Source organism: Trifolium pratense, linkage group LG5 (genome assembly GCF_020283565.1).
Source record: "Trifolium pratense cultivar HEN17-A07 linkage group LG5, ARS_RC_1.1, whole genome shotgun sequence".
In the NCBI taxonomy this organism is placed as follows: domain Eukaryota; kingdom Viridiplantae; phylum Streptophyta; class Magnoliopsida; order Fabales; family Fabaceae; genus Trifolium; species Trifolium pratense.
This window is the reverse complement of record NC_060063.1, coordinates 57,388,229-57,407,658: the sequence shown is the minus strand read 5'-3', so window position 1 is coordinate 57,407,658 and position 19,430 is coordinate 57,388,229. Positions and strand designations below refer to the sequence as shown.

The 19,430-nt window shown below is 30.7% G+C and overlaps 3 protein-coding genes across 3 annotated transcripts; 2 read left to right on the top strand and 1 right to left on the bottom strand.

Moving 5' to 3' along the window:
- The first annotated feature begins 473 nt into the window (after positions 1-473).
- Positions 474-2,991, top strand: LOC123883400 (probable leucine-rich repeat receptor-like protein kinase At2g33170). Its single transcript, XM_045932188.1, has 3 exons — positions 474-640; positions 928-2,336; positions 2,783-2,991. Exons 2-3 carry the CDS (start codon positions 2,036-2,038, stop codon positions 2,791-2,793), a joined length of 312 nt encoding a protein of 103 aa, XP_045788144.1. The 5' UTR covers positions 474-640; positions 928-2,035; the 3' UTR covers positions 2,794-2,991.
- Positions 2,992-7,693: 4,702 nt separating this feature from the next.
- LOC123883399 (actin-related protein 2/3 complex subunit 5A-like) lies at positions 7,694-11,756 on the top strand. The gene is made up of 4 exons (XM_045932187.1): positions 7,694-8,036; positions 8,162-8,234; positions 8,834-8,934; positions 11,467-11,756. The coding sequence occupies exons 1-4, from the start codon at positions 7,939-7,941 to the stop codon at positions 11,600-11,602; spliced, it is 408 nt and encodes a 135-aa protein (XP_045788143.1). The 5' UTR covers positions 7,694-7,938; the 3' UTR covers positions 11,603-11,756.
- A 1,294-nt stretch (positions 11,757-13,050) lies between these two features.
- On the bottom strand, positions 13,051-16,401 carry LOC123883398 (homeobox-leucine zipper protein HAT3). The gene is made up of 4 exons (XM_045932185.1): positions 15,893-16,401; positions 14,991-15,325; positions 14,262-14,341; positions 13,051-13,769 (listed from the first exon to the last, which is right to left on the bottom strand). Exons 1-4 carry the CDS (start codon positions 16,065-16,067, stop codon positions 13,430-13,432), a joined length of 930 nt encoding a protein of 309 aa, XP_045788141.1. The 5' UTR covers positions 16,068-16,401; the 3' UTR covers positions 13,051-13,429.
- Positions 16,402-19,430: the final 3,029 nt, after the last annotated feature.

Genomic DNA, 19,430 nt, shown 5'->3' with positions numbered 1-19,430 from the left:
TAAAGTTTAAGTGATTAATTTGAAATATGATTCATTTAAAGTTTCAGTGAATTCATAATGTTGGTATATAGTGATTTATTTCATTTAAAGTTTAGTGGTAAAGTTTAAGTGATTCATTTAAGTGATTGGTTTCCCATCGGGTACGAAACCAATACTTTAAAAGGTCTGTTGCATATCTTAAAAGGTATTTAAAAGGTATTTAAAAGTTTAAGTGATTCATTTAAGTGATTGCTCCTAAATGATATTTAAAAGGTTTCATATCCTTCACGGCAAAGCTGGTCTGTTGCATATCTTCATTGTGTGTTCTAACAATGCATTGTCTCACAATTGAAGCAATCAAAGGAAAAGACATGTTCCTTTTTATTATCAGTTTCTTAATTGACATAAATGTTTCTTGCAGAATCACTCTCTTTTGTTGTTCATATCAGGTATCAAAGTTTTGACTTGAGTTGATTTGCTTTCTGCAAGTTTGTGGAATCTGGTTCCGTTTTTCCATTTTGAGAATCTTCGATCACTTGACAATTATGTATCCTGGTGGTTATACTGCTGCAATTACAAACTTATCTCCAAGAGCTACAGAATCTGATGTACACAATTTTTTTGGATACTGTGGTGTAATTGAGCGTGTCGACGTAATAAGGTAATGTTACTTGACCTTAATTACTGATTGATAAATTTTCTGCAAGTCAAAATGAAACCTTTTGAGTTTAATGTGCATGGTACTGCTTAATGTTCAAAATTGAAAATTCTTTTGCATTTGTTCCTGATTTAGTCTTGAGTTGACTTTATTTCATATTGCTATTGAATAAAAGGATTGCTTGTGGTAAGTTGGAAGGCCTAGATGGTAGAAAAATTAATTTACTTTATAGTATCGTCGTAGATTCTTGGAACTAACTGAAAAAATGACTTTTTTTAATAATGATGCAGATCCAGTGATTATGAGTCTATTGCATATGTGACTTTTAAGGATGCTTATGCCCTGGACACTGCATTATTGCTGAATGTAAGACTCTTAACTTCTTTGTTTGATTTCATGGATCAACTTAATACATAATGGATTTATAAAGTAAAATATTATTAATTATACTTATGCAGGAAAGGTTATATGTGATAATGGAAAAGATCATAATAGAATGAAAAACAGCCAATGTATAACATCCCATGTCGAATATCTAGAATACGATATAGAATATACATATTGGTACTGGAATACATCAAAAATTACAATAGGATTAGACTTCCAATTTTTTTTTCCGGTGATGATATATAGGCTGCTGTGCTGGGATCTTTGAATGCTTCATTTGTCCACCAATCATCAATATGCTTATATGCTATCTAATCCATTTTTACCACTAATCAATATTATTTTAGCATGTTGCCAATTGATTCCACAACACTCTATGTACCTTCCCAATATTATGGCAAGTGTCATTCCTCTTCTCAATATTCCTTAAAAATTTGTCTGTTTTAATGAATCTTCTAGTGCTTCTTCAGTTCTTTTTTCTTCCAAGAGAAAAAATAAAAATAGTAAGCACTTCACCTCTAATAGAACCTTGTGCATAATTTGCATGTGCAACTATGGAGAGGAATGTATATGCATTGTTTGTGATGTTGTTGATATTTACTCTTGTTTTTTCTCTATCTGAAGAGCTTAATGCAGATGGAAAATATCTTATGGACATAAAAGTGAGATTGTTTGACAAATACAATCATCTTCAGAATTGGAATTCAAGTGATTCAACACCTTGCGGTTGGAAAGGTGTCATCTGCAACAATGACATCGATCCAGTAGTTGAATCTCTTGACTTGCATGCAATGAATCTCTCTGGCTCTTTGTCTTCCAGCATTGGTGGTTTGGTTCACTTGCTTCACCTTAACCTGTCTCAAAACACTTTCTCTGGTTTTATACCAAAGGAAATTGGAAACTGTTCAAGTTTGCAGGTTCTTGGTCTCAATATAAATTGGAAACTGTTGAAAAATAAGGCATAGAAATATTGTGAAATTATATGGTTTCTGCAACTACAGTGACTCAAATATGCTACTTTATGAGTACATGGAAAAGGGTAGTTTGGGAGAGTTACTTCATGGCGAATCTTCCTCTAGTCTTGATTGGTATTCCAGGTTTCAGATTGCTCTAGGAACTGCACATGGACTCTCTTATTTGCACCATGATTGCAAGCCTAGGATTATTCACCGCGACATCAAGTCCAATAACATACTTATTGATCATGAATTTGAAGCTCATGTTGGTGATTTCGGTTTGGCCAAGCTAATTGATATCTCAAAGTCTAAATCAATGTCTGCAGTTGTTGGTTCTTACGGCTACATTGCACCTGGTAAGCAATCATTCAAACACATTCTTTTCTTTCTTTATTTCTCAACAATCATTGTTGCATTTATCTACAAGGTTTTAAACCATGGATGTGTCGCAATATTGTGAAAAATCACAATCAAATATGGCTGAAACAGTTGCCATGTTTTAAAACAGGGCCAAATTGGTCGGTTCAAGTTGAACCACCAGAAACCGGCTAATTCACTGGTTGGTTTGATCCTAGTTAGACTACAGACTGGTTTAATCAGATTAAACCGGATTGAACTACGATTGGGCCCACCTTTTTGTAATTTTTGGCTCCAGCAGCTGGTTCACAATTTTTGTGCTATGCTGGTTCACAATTTTTGTGCTATATGCTGGTTCACTAAAAATGGCTATGCTGATTCATTTACCATACATTAATTAACATGTTGTAGTTTACATATGAATTATGTTATTTACATATTGTAGGTGTTCAATGATCCCACGACATTAACAGAGGAGTTGTATGATTTGCGAGACCGCTGGGCAACTTGTTTTCTTCAACTATATAATCCCGAGGTAGATTATGATGATGCCGACGAGAAAGATTAGGAGCTAGCTAGGTTTGTGTGAAGTTACAATGGACTAGTTATGATGATGTTTTAATTTGTATTTTGGATGGATTAGTATTAATTATTATGATGTTTTGTATTTTGGATTACAATATGGTTGTACTTTAATGACATTATTACTATATATATGTTGAATGTAATTTGGCTATGGATGTTGAATTTTAGTATTATGTTCTTGATGCAAGTTATGTTATATTGTTGGCATTGTGGGTTAGATTTTTTTAATAAAAAAAAAGATTTAAAATATATATAAAAAAAAAAAACGCAGGTTTTTCAAAAAAAAAATAAAGTTAAGATTTCACATCAGGTAGACTTGGTCAGATGTAAAAAGTCCAATTTAATTTTAAAAAAATAATATTTGAATTTTGCCTTGGTCAGAGGTAAAAAGTGTTTTTTTACATCTGACTACGCCAGATGTAAAACGTGTATACTTACTAAGTCTCGTGCGCCTACATCTGAAATTGTTCAGATGTAAAAAGTGGCTTTCGCCAGATGTAAAATAGCTTTTTTCTACTAGTGCCCCATATATTATTTTGTGTGAGTACGCTCTAAAATCTTAATCCCACAAAAGAAAATTTAATTAACGAAAGTGTAACGATAAATCAAAAGTTAAGAACGTAGATGTATCATTTATAAATTCATGTATCTAGAATTCAAAACAAACATCTACTAAGAAAAGAAAGTACGAATGAAATCCCCAATTTGCCCATATTTAATTTTTTGACACATCATTTAGTTTAAGGTTATTTTGTGTCTTAATTTAAAAGTTATTAGAAAAAAAACTTCTCATTATATGATGGTTATTCCTATTTTAACTTCCAGAAGTTAGTAGAAAAAACTTCTCATTAATGGGTGGTTGGTGGTTTACAGACTCCACATTGAAAAAAATAAATATTCAATTAAGTTAAATTTTAATTTTTAGTTCAACTAAATAAATTTAATTAATTTAATATGAGAATATGGTGGGAAATTTTTTTGAAAAACTCCCGTAAAAAATGATGAGACTAACTAAAACAATAAGAATTCTCTGTCATACCTTGTAGTTGTGCACGCGAATGATACCTTGAGTTTACAAAAAAAAAAAAAAAAGAATTAAATACAAAGTTGAAAATAGTTGAAAAATAAATGACATTTTTTTAGAAGTTTTTTTTTTGAAATATTTTTTGTTGTTGATATAAGGACTAATTTCTTGAGAAATAAATTCCCTTTTATTTTACTGCAACAAAAATTAATACGGGAACCTAATTTTTTTTGTTATATCTACGTACGGGCCTTATATTTTTACACATATATTAATAAAGTTGTATATATTTTAAATAATTTTAAGAGTTATACTCATATTTTAATACTAGGACATAATCTTTTGTGTGAATTCTGAGTGACCTATGTTTTTCCTCTTATTAATAAGGTTTCCTGTTCTTTAATAGTTGAAAAATAAATGACATTTTTTTAGAAGTTTTTTTTTTTGAATATTTTTTGTTTTTTTTTTTTTTTGAGGGAAAAAGACTTATAGCATTTCATTATTAACTATGTTACCAATACATATGGGTACATTGAAATATTTTTTGTTGTTGATATAAGGACTAATTTTTTGAGTAATAAATCCCATTTTATTTTACCGCAACAAAAAAATAACTTGTCATAATTGGCCATTCTTTTGGAATATATTGGTCATCAATACATTCTGTATAATTTATATTTATTCTCACAGAACTTGTTTATTTTTTTTACTAATATATTATGTTGTTTAGTTTTACGGGTTATATTCATATTAATACGAGAACCTAATTTTTTGGGTTATATCTACGAGCCTTATATTTTTACTTATATATTAATAAAATTTTATATTTTTTAAATAATTTTAAGAGTTATACTCATATATTAATACGGGGACATAATCTTTTGTGTGAATTATGAGGGACCTATGTTTTCCTCTTATTAATAAGGTTTCCTGTTCTTTAATAGTTAAAAAATAAATGACATTTTTTTAGAAGTTTTTTTTTTTTTGAATATTTTTTGTTGTTGATATAAGGACTAATTTTTTGAGAAATAATTTCTCTTTTATTTTACCGCAACAAAAAATTAATTTTTCATCATTTGTCATTCTTTTGGAATATATTGGCCATCAACACATTCTGCAAAATCTATATTTATTCTCACGGAAGTTGTGTTTTTCATCATTGTTTATTTTTTTTACTAATATATTATGTTGTCAATTTTTTAAAAATAATTTTACGGGTTATATTCATATTAATACGGGAACTTAATTTTTTTGGTTAGATCTACGTGTCTTATATTTTTAGTCATATATCAATAAAATTGTATATATTTTAAATAATTTTAAGAGTTATACTCATATATTAATACGAGGACATAATCTTTTGTGTGAATTTTGAGGGATCTATGTTTTTCCTCTTTTTTTTTGTATACCTATGTTTTTCCTCTTATTAATAAGATTTTATGTTCTTAAATAGTTGAAAAATAAATGACATTTTTTTAGAAGTTTTTTTTTTTTTAATATTTTTTGTTGTTGATATAAGGACTAATTTTTTGAGAAATAAATTCTCTTTTATTTTACCTAACCAAAAATTAACTTGTCATCATTGGCCATTCTTTTGGAATATATTGGTCATCAATACATTCTGCAGAATCTATATTTATTCTCAGGGAACTTGTGTTCTTAGTAACGTCGGGGACGCATGGCTTATGTTTTTACTCTTATTAATAAAGTTTCCATTTTTTAATTATTTTTTTTAGACATAAATTTATGCTCATATATCAATACAACGACCTAATCTTTTGTGTAATTTCTGTCGGACGTATGTGTTATACTCATATTTAATACGATGACCTAATTATTTTGATGATTTTTGTGAGTCATGTATATATTTTCACTAACATATTAATAATTTTGTCTATTTTTTAATACTTTTTAGGGGACAATTTATACTCATATATTTAATATAGGGATAACTAAGGTTTTTTTATGATGGTTGATTTTACCATTGTTCTTTTTCTATTTTTTTTACCAAATATTATATCATTTCTATTTTCTTTTATCTTTTAATCTATTTCCCAATAAATTACTATTTCATGTAACCAAGTGAGGAGCGGCAAAGTCGCGACTCCCGTGCGGACGCACGGGTGTCTTGCTAGTATCTTTTATAAGAGATATTCTTGTATGGTCATACGAGTATTATAGACCTACTTTTTTGTCACGCTCACAAAAAATATTATATTATTTGATAATTTAAAAATAAATTTATTTAATTATTTTCTCATGTAATTATTTTTCTTTGTATGCCAAAAAATGAGTATATAAATTCTTATTACCGCAGATGAATAATCCCCTTTGTAAATTCAAAATTGTGGTAGTACGTGAGAGTAATGAATTGTTGCTAAGTACTTGTCATTTGAGGAATATAATGGACTTAATTGGTCTATAATCTATATAATAGATGGTTATAGTGACTTCTACTTCAAGTAACGTAAGCTCTTGCGTATATATTTTGATTTCTATGGTTCATATCATCATGTGGATAGATATACACTTCAAATAACTATGAATGTATGGACCCCAAAAAATAGAGCCATTAGGGGTTCAAATTTTCCAGATCAAGATTGAATAATCAGAAGTTCATCAGAACCCAAAGATTATGCATGGAGCTTTCAAGAGGTCCACTGTGCTTTATAAATTATTTATTAAAAATTATTTAGAAGTTTAAGGGGATATTACATGTACTCTGCTCTACACATGTCATTAATCAAATGATTGAGTCCAAAAAAAATCATTGAGTTCTTCACAAGACGTGTTGTTTGAAAGATTTTGAATTTGACTATTACGACATTTCCCTAAAAATTAAAAGTTACCACAAGAAAAAAAAAAACTTTGCCACACATGACTTATTTATTTATTTTTAATATTAAACTTAATAATCACTCAATATTTTTATTCCAGTGCTTAAAAAAATTATTAAATGCGTCTCAATAATAATTTTAGACCTTTATATTTCAATTCAAATTATTAAGTGAGAAAAAAACATAAGCAAAATAGAGGGTGCTTAAACCGGAGACTCTGGTCCTAAATTAGCATCCAAATTTATAACAATGAGGTGTCTAATGAGCTTGGTGCTGGTAGAAGAAGAAAGATTGATTCTTTAATATGAACTCAATGTAGATGGATCGTCTCCAATAAAAAATCACTCGAAGAAATTCAATTGATATATCCACCTTTCATTTTTTTTTCATATTTTCTTTTCTTAAATTAAAATTATAGTTGTTAAAATAGAACAATGGTTAGGATTTCATTGCATAAAATTGTCACGGGAGAGATTTTTTCTGAACTCACTCCAACCCTAAATTAGACATGATAAAATAAGTCATACATGCGGATATTCGTCCGCCCCGCCCCGCCCCATTTTTGACAGGGAAACCTAAGTTGATTGGATTTTCCCCAATTTTAAAAATTGGGGGTTGGTAATGAGGATATTGATATCTACCCCGAACTCACCTCGCTTATATCAAATTACATTTTATCACTTTTAAATTAGAAACCCTTAAACAAACTCTAGATTACACTTTCTTTCTTTTTTTTTTGTAGATGACTACATTCATATTTTTAAGTTGATTATTAAACAATTTTTTTTTAATGTTGTATAAATATTGTTAAAAAAAATAATTTTCCACTTTTAACTCTTTTTAATAAAGAAAATATAAGACACAACTAAAGTTCATATATATAAGTAGGGCGAAATGGGATTATCCGAACACGTTGGTCGTTGGATATGGATTTGGGATCCCACCCTATTTTCATGCCTACCCTAAGTAAAAAAAAAAAAAAAAAAACTTTAAACAGTGCAATAAAAAATGTCAAGCTAAGATAATCTAATTTTGCATCTAGAATAGAGATTTTACAGGGTCCACTTTACTTTGGTAGCAAAAGAAGAAGAAAAAAAAACACATTTTCTCGGGAAAATTGAAGCTCAAGAAAACTGCAATAGAACTCTGATTTGTATGGCAGGCTCAGAAGGATTCGTTGGAGCTGATAATGCAGAAGCCATTATTACAAGAATTGAACACAAAACCCGCAAGATCGAAAGCTTACTCAAACAGTAACTAACATTACCCTCTTTTTTTTTCTCTCTGTTTTGTATCGAATTAGGTACAAAAGTTCATTTTTCTGATAAATCAAATGCTGAATTTTAATAACTTATTATTAATTTTGATGCAAATTTAGGTATAAAACTGTGGAAGCCCTTAAAACTGCACTTGAAGGAACCTATGCCATGACTAGTGATGAGCGTTGCAAGGTTTTTCTCTTACCCCCCTTTGTCACTTTTATGCTTTTTTTTAAGAAAAATTGATACTTTATTATTATTTTTTGCTTGGATTTGATTTGGGTTGTTAGTTAGAACTGAAACAATGTTGTAGCTTTTGATTCAAATTATAAGACTAGTTTTTTTGGTACAATTGGAGTTACCAAATTACTTAAGACCACAACATACTATAGATGTTGAAGAAACAAAAAACTATTTTTTAAGCTGATTTGCACTAGTATTTTAATTTTAAGCCCGCGGGTTGGGCGGTAGTGTAGACTTGGGACCTCAGAGTGTGCTTCTCTCTAGGTCTCAGGTCCGAATCCTCCCCGTGCCAATTCCTCTGTTGGGCTAGTCCGTATAGGGCTTTGCTCTGGCTTTAATTGGGGCTTTCGCTAGTGGACGGTGGAATTAGTCCCCCAGGTTAGTAGGTCTTTGGTCTCCTACCGAGTTTCTGAAGAAAAAAAGGTATAGACTAGTTTTTTTTTTACTTTTTGGAGTTTAGTTGCAATTGAAGATTTCTAATTTGTTGAGTTCACAGTATATTTTTCATGTATTATTAGTTATGTTGTTTTTTGTTTTAATTTTGGCAGTCGGCGCATTGGATTGCTGTGCATAGAGCAATAATGGCTATAAAAGATGTGGATGGAATGCTTTCTTCCTTGGATCCTGAATACTATGATATTCTAATGAAGTGAGTGATGAAATATCTTATTTTGAATGCATTTTTACATGTCTGTTTGGATAGATTCTCATTATTTTCGGATGCAAATTTGCTTGGATGATGGTAAAATTGATAATTAGGTTTATAGTTACTAGTTAGTGATCATTGTAGCTTGGATTCCTGCATTCCACCTATAGAAATTTAAGGCATTGGCATCCTCAAGTTTGCCCTTAATATCTTGACATGCATTTAGCTGTTCAGTTTTCGATTGGGAAGAAAAACTTTAAGCAGTTACAATCAGCTAATTAGAATGCAAAAACTTTTTGTGTTTCTTTTGTCATTTCATTCATTAGGAGGAAAAAAAGCTTGTTATATGTAATATCACTGTAAACTTGGACTAATTGTCATGCTTTGTGCTGCACTGAAACAACTACAGCTAGAAAATGGAATGGAACTTTATTAAATATAAAAATTTGCATGTATATTTTATGTGCAAGTGGAATATGAAAGTTTGATGACAAACTCATAACATAGATGTCAATAGTACTGTGGGATATTTAAATAGTTTGGAAATTGATTGGATCAAGTTAGGTGTAAAAGGACATTATCTTAATACTTTCCGTTTAGCAATTCTGGTTTCAAGCTTTTCGATTCTGGAATATCTATGGCGTGTCTTTGTCCAAAACATTTAGTAGCCTTCTCAGACTCATGGGTATATTGCCAGGAATTTTAGTGGGTTATTGTATATAATTTCAAATCAATTATGATAGAATTACAGTCCTATTAGGATGCTGTGTAGATTATGAATTGAGGAAAGTTATAGAAGATTGTTTACTTCTTATCAATGTTGTCAATTTATAGATTCAAACAATAGCGGTGTGTCCAAATTTTGCTATGTTATAGAGGTATAGCGCTGCTATAGGGGCTATTTAACAACACTGCTTCTTGTCAAATTATAGTTTGCCTACAAGAGCCTGCTAGGTGTGAAACGAGATGCAGGGTATATTTTGCTTAAATACTATCCACGCCACGCAAAGCCATATATCAAGCCACTGGTCTCGATGCTTTAAGAGTTACTATGCATCTCTCATACAAATGCGGAGTGGAAGAAGTTTTTTTTGGAGCTCTTGATGCCTAGTGTCTCCATCTCAGACCTGATAGATTTTTTGCACAAAGCTAAAACATTTTACTGTCCTTTCTTTTCTCGGAACCTTTATAACAAGTAGAGAAAACAACTTCAGAATAATGTGACCATATCCATCAATCTCCAAACATCTTACTATGAAATTGCCTTGTTCCTCATAACACAAAAAGCAGTGGCTGTTTGTTCCAAAATATAGAGAAAATGCATTTCAGTCGCTGGCATTTTCGTAATAGCAGTACGATTATTTGGGTTATCCCTTAAGCATGATTTCCAAGCAATAACTGTGGAGGGAGCTTTAACCTTCCTAAATTACTTTGTTTCATCTGTATTTTATGGATGTTGAGAAGAATAAAACAAGATACTGAAAAAAGGACTTATAGGGAAAAGACCCTGATGGATCTGAACTGAAGTCCAAATAGCCGTCCACACCTTTACTTTAAAAGGCCTCAGCAGCCTCGTAGCATATATTCAGCAAGTAATCATCTCTAAGTTGAGAGATTCAAAAAGGGTATCGATCTAGAGGAGAGTCAACTCTGTCTCTCTCCACCTTGTTATTGCTTACCTCCATTCCTTAATCACACTTCTCATTCTCCTCCAACTAACTACATTGTGAAATATAGTTAAATTACCACACCCCTTATGTAGCCAATTCAAGCTCTTTTAGCTGGTTATACATCAGATATCCCATCCTCGGCAGAAAAACTGTCCAAGGCATCCAATTTGCAATACAAACCTCACATTATCAAAAACCTCCTTATAGGGTAAAATCATAGATATGAGATATCCACTCATTCAGTCCTATATGTTAAATCATTTACTCAGTCATTCTCCTATAAGTTAAATCGCCCACTATGCACTATTATTTTATGAACGGTTTGTTGCTCGTGAATTATATGATATTTGATTGCTTCTCATTTATGCTTAGTTCTCAAAGTTGGATGCTTAAAAAATTAACATTCAATTTTTACACATTAAGAAAGACAGACCCTCGTGAATTGTGTAATATTGCCTTGATAGAGAAAATACTTCCCAAGTGGCGATGCTTAGATTTCTTAAAGGAGAAACCTTACCTGATAACTCTAACCTGTTTTCTGTGTGGCATTTGTATACTTTAAGATCTTGCCCTGCGTGTTTTCATGCTCCAAAGAGAATGTAACAAGAATTTATATTGGTAAAACATTGGTTCTGAAGTGATGAAAACTTATAGAAATCGTAAATTATGTGTCTGATTTATTTGATACGTCAGTTTTATCTTTACTTTTTAGTTGTTCTTATAGAAATCTGACTTTTTAAGAAAGTTAAGCCAGTATGATTAATGATCTAGTAGATAATTTATGGACTATGGTTACTATAGTAGATAATCTATGATGTTTCCACCTCTATTTTTTGTCCTGAGAGCTTGTTATTCTTCTGCATAGGTATTTATATAGAGGCTTATCTACCGGAGATCGTCCAACGTGTGATCAATGTCTCCGAATTCATGAAAAGTTGACAGAGAGAGCTGGCCATGGTTGTATTCTACGTTTCTTGACTGATACTGTAAATACAGTTTGATTTCTTCGCAATTTGTTGTTCTTTTTGAGTTATCTTTTATATGTTTGCTTCACCAGAACAATCAATGTTTCGAGATATCCAGAAAATATTTTTATTGGAACTGTTTGGTTTCATATTCAGTGGAACCATAATTGATTTTACTATCTGTCAAAAATGACTTTGGTAAAAACACATGTTGAGTAAATTAACTTATGAAAAAGGCACATCTGCAGACCAAACTAACTAATAAAATATGTTTTTCTAAACGGCATTTTGAAGTTCGTGAGAAAATATGTTGCAAAATGAGTTTTTTTTTTTTTATCATATGAACTTAAGCTATAAGCTCATTGTCAAACAGAGCCTTAGTCCCTATAAAAGAAATGAGTTTCATCAAGTTTATATGAGCAAGGCTTAATATGAGTAGGTTTACTACCATCAATTGAAAAGGTAGGAAATAAAAAATATTCTTAGCCTCAACCTCGAAATTACTCATATCACAACTACCTTAAAACAATCTACTATATGACACCTCAATAAATTCATAACAAGATCAATCTTAGTTGCATTTCACTATGAAATGCTCATTCCATTGTAGGCCAGAGTAGACAAAGAGACAACACCTACAGTATGTAAGTATGCAAAAATTATAAAGTCTCAGAAGCACTAATTCAAGGGATGAAATTGAAGGTTTTACAAAGTATATGAGCTAAATTGATCACACTTAGGAGAGAGTGCTAAAACTACAAAGTAACAGAAGGATTGCCATGATGGATGTAGGAATAGTTAGATCGAGATTGATAGTTCAAAGATCAAATTAAATCGGTTTATTCAACAAATTTTGTTAATATTAAAGTAAAATCATTTTTTCAAACAAATGAGACATTCAAAAGACAAAATTGGCCAATGTTCCCAAATGCAAAATAAAGGTATGGTAATAGACCATACTATCTACTAGTAGTACCTATTATTGTGTATGCTTCCGGAATACGATTCTCTACCTTCAGATAGAAAGGTACGTGTCTTTCCCATCTTAAAGGTAGAGAATCGCAAAAACATAATGAATCATTGATGCGACCACTGTCACTTTCACTAGTGTGTTACCATGTTTACCTTTGTTCACTATAGTCACCTCTTTACTAATCAACATTTTAAGTAGTAGAATGAAGTATAGTACATAAGCAGCCAAAAATGAGTCCCACAAAATGACTCATCAATCAACCCCATGTTCAAGTATAAAGACACAAAGGAATAGGAATCAGCACAAAAGATAGACAGAATCATTTCTAATTGAGACCACAACTATCCCCTCATGGGAATCCCCTTAATTTGTCCCCTCTTCAATCTTGCACAAAATCCCACCTTTTCTCACCAAGTGGTATGACAAATCCCATGAAAAAAATTATATAATTAAGATTCGGATTCTCCTTTTCATCCTTTCAAGGTTAATAAGAATTAAAAACTATTCAGCATATGAAAAACACAACCTACTTTAACATTTCCAAACTTTACACATCCTAAAGTTGAGTAAAACATGTTATCACTAGGCTCAAAATAAAATAAGCCTAGAAACAAAAGTTAACCAATGTCATAACCTGAAGTCCTAGTGAACCAACACTAAAAAGTAAAGTGCACTATAGAATTGATTCATTTTTGTCTAGCATCTAATTGCATGTTTGGATTGGCGTTGAGTTCGCAGCCGAATCACAATGACCAGCTATGATTTCGGCAAAAGATGCTCTTTGTAGGTTCAATAAAATTATGTTGTCATTGTGATTTTATCAAACTCAACGCTCATCCAAACATTCAATGTCCCTGCCTACTTTACCCTACTGCTAGGATCATGAGCACTCATGGCCGAGTACGGTTTTGACTAGCCATTGCCGCCCATGGGTTGATAGGTACTGGTCGTTGAACACTCGGACCTGACGGGTTGCAGTTAGCTGGAGCTAGAGCTGGAGCAGAGGGTGCAGCTGCTGACGAGGAGGATGCAGATGATACGGCGACACGCTCGCATGAAGGGCACATTGTAAGAGTGGTGGGAGGGTTCATTTGCATGTAGAGTTGTGGAGATAACTTCAATGCCCTAAGCTCTTGCACTTCCTTTTGCAACCTTCTATTTTCTTCAGTTAGAGTCTCGCAGCATCTCTTCAAATATTCGCAATCCACTTCAGTCTGCTTCAACTTAGTCCTGTATTCATTGAACAAATATCACCGGCGTCACTTCTTTGTTTTCCATCATCAAAAACCGGAACACAGCATGAAACACACAACATAACACAACACAGCACAACAAATCCACATAAATTGTTGCACTTAATCTTTTTTGTGTCTCATAAGTTTCATAAAAGTTAAGTTGTGCTATTGATCACTCTCAAAAGTGTGAATGTGATTTCCAAATCCCATAATAGATTTGTTTGAAATAGGAATGCTAACATCAATTTTTTAGTGATAGCTAACATTTTAATTAGCAATAACAACAATGAGTCACAGAAATTTAAAAATAGTAGCAACAAAACCAATTAAATAGGATAGTACAAACAAACAGAGTGGGGTACGGACCTATGAAACAGAAACTTACAAAGGTCACACAACAAACAATGCCACAACATCACAATTCCAAATTTGATATACATAAAATGACAGTAATACCCCTAAGAATAAGAACAGACAAAAACCTCACCTTGCTCTTCTGTTTTGAAACCACACCTCCACTTGTCTTGGCTTCAGATTCAATTGCTTAGCCAATGCTTGCTTTTGTTTCTGATAAAAAAAAATATTAATAATTAATATCATTAAAATACTAAGGCTCTGTTTGGGGGGAAAATATATGATACTGTAACTGATAAGTTAAGTTATACCGGATAAAGATAAACCTATAGCTCATAGATTATAAAGTTGATTGAATTTATCGTGTTAAATTTTTAGTAAAGGTTGAACTAGCTTATAAATGTAAATGACAATAAAAAATGTTTTATCAATATTTAATTTATTTTTTTCGGTAAAATTGAAATAAAAAATGATAAATTATAGGCTTTAAGCTTATAAGATAATAATGAGAAACAAAGTATACCAAGCAAATTTATTTTTTTAAAATGAGCTTATAAAGTTATATTAAGATTTAAGCAATAAATTTAAAATTTGACATTGTCAAAAAGAGCTTAACAGTTAAACCAAAAAAAAAACAGAGCTTAATAGTAATAAATAATAATCATGAAAGACAACCTCAAAGTAACCTCAAAACAATAATAAAAACAAAACAGAAAATGTCAAAATAACCAAATAGACTATTCCAAAATAAGCCCTCATCCTACAATTGAATTACAAAAATGCCACTGATAACAACCATGAAATTCCAAATAAACCCTTATAATGAAATTAAATTACAGAAATGCCACTACAACAAACTCACCGGATTCAGTGTATTATGCTCCTTGAAAGTTTCTTCAAGCAACATTGACTGTTCCTTTGACAACCTCAGCTTCTTCCTTGAAGAGTCACCATCGCCGCCGCAACCTCCGCCGTCATCATCATCACTTCCACCACCGCGAGAACATGAAGCTCTCTCAACAGCGTCGTTTTCATCTCCATTACCTTCTCTTTCGCTTCTCTTTCCACTGATACTTGATACGGTGCTGTTTGGTGAAGAAACTCCGTTCTCATCTTCGAACGCCGCCGCCGGAGCTGATGGATGCGGCGAGTTTGCGTCTATTCCGCGGAGAAACGACCTCGTTTCGGTACTCAGATCTGTCACGTGATGTGCACGTGTGTTTGTTAGTGGCAATCGTGTAATTAATAACGATATTTTAGGCTATTTTATTTCGCACATAACATTCATACATTGAAAAAAAAAATTAAAAAAAATAAGAAAAAAAAATTAAAAAAAAAAGGGTTTGTGTTCTTTTTTCTTTTTTTTTTTCTTTTTTGGTATTAAGGGTTTGTGTTCTTCATTTGCATTCATCTCATCGACCAAAACAATTAATTTTTGTCACAAAAAAAATGGGTTTTATGTTTTAACCCAAAACAAAATACAGTATTATTTTTTAAGTATAAAAAACTATAAATAATTTTTTTGAACAAGAAAAAACTATAAATTATAAAATAAATTTAAAAAAAAAAGGAAATGGTTTGTGTTCTTCATTGAAAGTTTCAAGGGTTATCAAAAATTGGAAATGGGATTTTAGTATTAACCAAAAAAAATTGTGAAAAGAAAATAAAAATGGTTTCTTTCATCTAAAAAAATCAACTATGCATTAGGAGTAATAAAAAAAAAATGGAAGTGAAAAATTGAGAAGAGAGATGAAAAACACATACCATGAGAATGGAACAAGTTGTTGAATGAAACCCTTTGGTTTGAAACTGATTGAGGAGGCTTTTGCATGTGATTCACCTTCAAAGGAATTTCATTATTATTTTTTGCATAATCACCACACCCTAAACTTAAACTCAAACCTAAACCCAAACTAAAATCATCATCTTTCTCACCCATTTTTTTTCTCTAAAAAAAAAATAGAAATTTCTAAAATTTGGAAGGGGGTGTAAAAATAAAAATAAAAATAAAAAATGAAACAAAATGGTGTTAAGAAGAGAAAGACAGAAAATGGGGTTGGGGAAGTATGTGACAGGGCATTAGGTGGTGGGTTTATGTATATAAGAAATGGGGGAAAGATGGGACTATATATAGATACATACTATGGAGAGAAGAGCAATGAAAGAGATGGGAGGGGTATGTATAGTAGATAGAGAAAAGAGAGAACATGCAATAGAGTTAATCATGACTTGTGTCAGAGAGCCAAATTGGTTTCATTGATTACATATTGTTACTATGTACTACTCCTATACCTAGGCTTTAAAGTTTAGGTCACATACTAGTACTGTTTTTGCTTTTCGATGTTTCAAAGTCCAACTTCGGTTTCTTTTTAACCATGGTTGGTTGTGTTACAATTTTCAAGGTAAAGGTAACTAGGTCAAATTTACATTTAATTTTAAGGAAGAAAAATATATTTGTGATACATTTTTTTATTTTTTTAATATATTTTTGTTTTATTTAGATAAGTTTCATTGAATTTATATTAAATTGTAAACTTTATATAAAAGAGAAAAACAAATTTTTGTATCTTTTTATGAATTTCATTATGTGGTACTATACTTTTGACTATGTATTATCTCAAACATCAATTTCAGTCAAAAATTCACAATACATGATTTAGTAATTTCTTTATAATAGTAATTAAATTTTGAAAATAATATATAAGTAATAACAAAAATTAAAATTATTTCAAGATCTCTAGAAAAGATGGAGCCTTAAAAAGTAGCCAAAAAGAAAAAGAAAAAAAAAAGATTAACCCATAAAAAAGGTATGATGAAATTTTAAAAAGAAAAATGGTATGATGAAAATATCTTACTAAATTTAAAATAAATAAAAAAAAGTTGTATACAAAAGAAATTAGTGTCTCCATATTAAAAAAATACATTGAATTTAAATATAAATTAATATTGATTGAATATAAAAGTTCAACACTATCTATTTCAATAAAACAATACTCCCTCCTGTTCTTAATATATGAAAAATTTTACTTTTTAGATTCATTGAAAATTTAATGTATCTGGTCCATAAAATGGACTAGATACATTAGATTATCAATGAATCTAAAAAGTTAAATTTATCTTATACTCTTTCCGTCCCATTTTTTAAGACCTTATTTGACTAAATGTACTATTCACATTTCTTGTTTTGACTGTATTTTTCTAAATGTATTTCCTCTGTCCCAAAATATAAGATCTATTTAACTACTGCACGTATGTCAATGCACAATTTTGATCAATAATATCTTTAATTCTCTATTAGTAAAAATTATAAAATCTTGATATTTTGAAAATACTCATTGAAACAAATCAAACAAGATCTTATATGATAATATTTACATCTATATATTATTAAAAAAAAATATTCAAAGCAAGATAAGTGAATAATGCATTTAGTCAAAACAGTTCTTATAAAATGGGACGGGGGGAGTATATAAATCCAAATATTATCATATAAGATATTGTTTGATTGGTTTCGACGAATATTTTCAAAATATCAAATTTCTATAATTTTTACTAATGCATGATTAACGATATTCGTAATCAAAGTTATGTATTGGTGTGCAAGCAATGGTCAACTAGTTCTTATATTATGGGACGGAGGAAGTATTAAGGATCGGAGAGAGTATTATTATATGATCATTTACAGACCTGAGATCTAAATAATAGATTGTAGTAGATCGTTGGTTATGGATTGTCGGTAGTTATGAAAGAGGGGTGGTACATAGATACTCTTCGATTATCAAGTCACCGGCATTGAAAGTGAAAAGTATTTAGGATTAGATAAAATGTTTAATTAGGAAGAGAAATAGGGTTTAGAGAAACCCAGAGCATTCCCTTGGACACTTATCACGTAGATAGGTGTTAGTTGATAGTTGGACCGCAAAATTGACAGTTCATTTGTCCCAACAAGCGATAATTATGTACATTTTAAGACGATTTCATCGTATAGTCCTCCCAAGTGGTCGAATAATTTGGACCACCTATAGCCTTATTTATTTATAAGCAATTTTTTTCACAAATATTAAGAAAATGTGTTATTTTTACCGCAATACGCTCTTCAGTTATATTAGAGGAAGTATCGTTTACAATACTAAATAAGTGAATTCTTCGATGCATATTTTATTTAATGTGTACTGGGACAGTTGTTGATGTGAACAATTGTGATAGATTAGTGTTTATTAATTTTTCTATATTAAATACAATTCGTGGATCTATTAGAATACTCTCAGCAGTATATGTTCAAATAAAATGTGTATCAGAGTGTTCATCAAATGAATACTCTCTTTTGTCTCATATATAAGCAATTTTTCAATTTTTGGATTCATTCAATAATTTATGTACAGTATAGTCAATATTAAATCAAACTTAAATTTGCATCGATGTACTGCCTCCGGACATAATTATAAGCGAAAAACACTTTTTAGATTCATTGAAAAAACAATGTATTTAGTCTATATTATTGGCCAGATGCATTACTTTTTCAATGAACCTAAAAAGTTGTTTTTTGCTTATAATTATATCCGGAGAGAGTATTAGTCAATGTTAGATCAATTTAATATTAATTGATGATTATGTCTTATATACAAGACAGAAGGAGTACAACATTAAAATTGTATTGGGACTATGCACTCATTTCGAACATTCTACATAAATTTTATAAAAGGAAATAAGATACTAAAATTGAAAATTTAGAGAGATTAAAGGTCGAATATATTTTTTAAAGAGACAAAATATAAAAAGAAAAAAACTAAAAAGAGTGTCCCGAGACACTAGTTAAATACTCCCTCCGTCTCATATTATAAGCAAAAAAAATCACTTTTTCATGTCCCAAATTATAAGCAAAAAAAACTAATTTTTATCATTTTCAAGATAAACTTTTACTTAATTTACTCTCTCTTCTTTTCCTCATAATCAATAACCAATAAAAACTGTTTTTACATCTTCCCATGAAACTTATTTCAACAAACACACAAAAAGTAAACCTTGAAATTATCATATTTTACTTTTCTTAATAAGTGTGAAATTTTTTTTTTGCCTATATTATGGGACGGAGGGAGTATATATTAAAAAAAAAATTTGTCTTAAAACTTGTGTATTCAATATTTTAAAAATGTAAAAAAATTATCTTGTCAATATTTTGCACTTATGAACTTCTTGACTGGCCCACAAGATAAGATATTGACACCTCGGCTGGCAGATGTCTTGGTGTATGAATTGGTAGGTGGTAAACATGTTTGTGTTGATTTGCCCGGAGTAATTTAAC